At 35.3% G+C, this 504-nt stretch overlaps 1 protein-coding gene across 2 annotated transcripts in view; it reads left to right on the plus strand.

Annotated features, from left to right (window-relative positions):
* ITGAV (integrin subunit alpha V) overlaps positions 1 to 504 on the plus strand; it is an 82327-nt gene that overhangs the window by 33282 nt on the left and 48541 nt on the right. For both annotated transcript variants that reach the window (XM_025193472.1, XM_025193473.1), the window contains exon 8: positions 231 to 356. In XM_025193472.1, the coding sequence (XP_025049257.1) occupies positions 231 to 356 (126 nt within the window). The remainder of the gene's footprint in view (positions 1 to 230; positions 357 to 504) is intronic.

The following is a 504-nucleotide window of genomic DNA, read 5'->3' on the forward strand; positions in this document are numbered from 1 at the left end:
GACTGTTTGAATGCTTAAAATTAAATAGAAACACATCTTTGCAGGATTAGGATATGTATGCTTTTTGTCTCTTAATGGATACTATTAGTGAGCTCTGATAGCCTTCTCCTTTTGTTTAGGGATACGTCTATTGGTTTAGAATGAAACATTTTCTAGTCAAGTCCCATTACTCACAGAAAGATCACCAGAGACAATGTTTATTTGCTTAAATGTATTTTCTTTCTCCCCAGGTCAACTCATTTCTGACAGGGTGGCAGAGATTGTGGCTAAATACAGCTCTGAAATCTACAGTATAAAATATGATGACCAGTTAGCAACTCGGTCAGCAAGTGCTACTTTTGATGACAGCTACTTGGGTGCGTAGTTTGGGGATAGATATTAATTATATATAGATATATAATTAATATAAATCTTTTAGGCATACTTGATGGATCAGACTCTGAGCCACTGTGCAAAATTAACGACAAAAACAAGAAACCACACACAACTAACAATAGTTTCAGC

The sequence above is a fragment of the Alligator sinensis genome, unplaced genomic scaffold, assembly GCF_000455745.1.
Source record: "Alligator sinensis unplaced genomic scaffold, ASM45574v1 scaffold1553_1, whole genome shotgun sequence".
In the NCBI taxonomy this organism is placed as follows: Eukaryota; Metazoa; Chordata; order Crocodylia; family Alligatoridae; genus Alligator; species Alligator sinensis.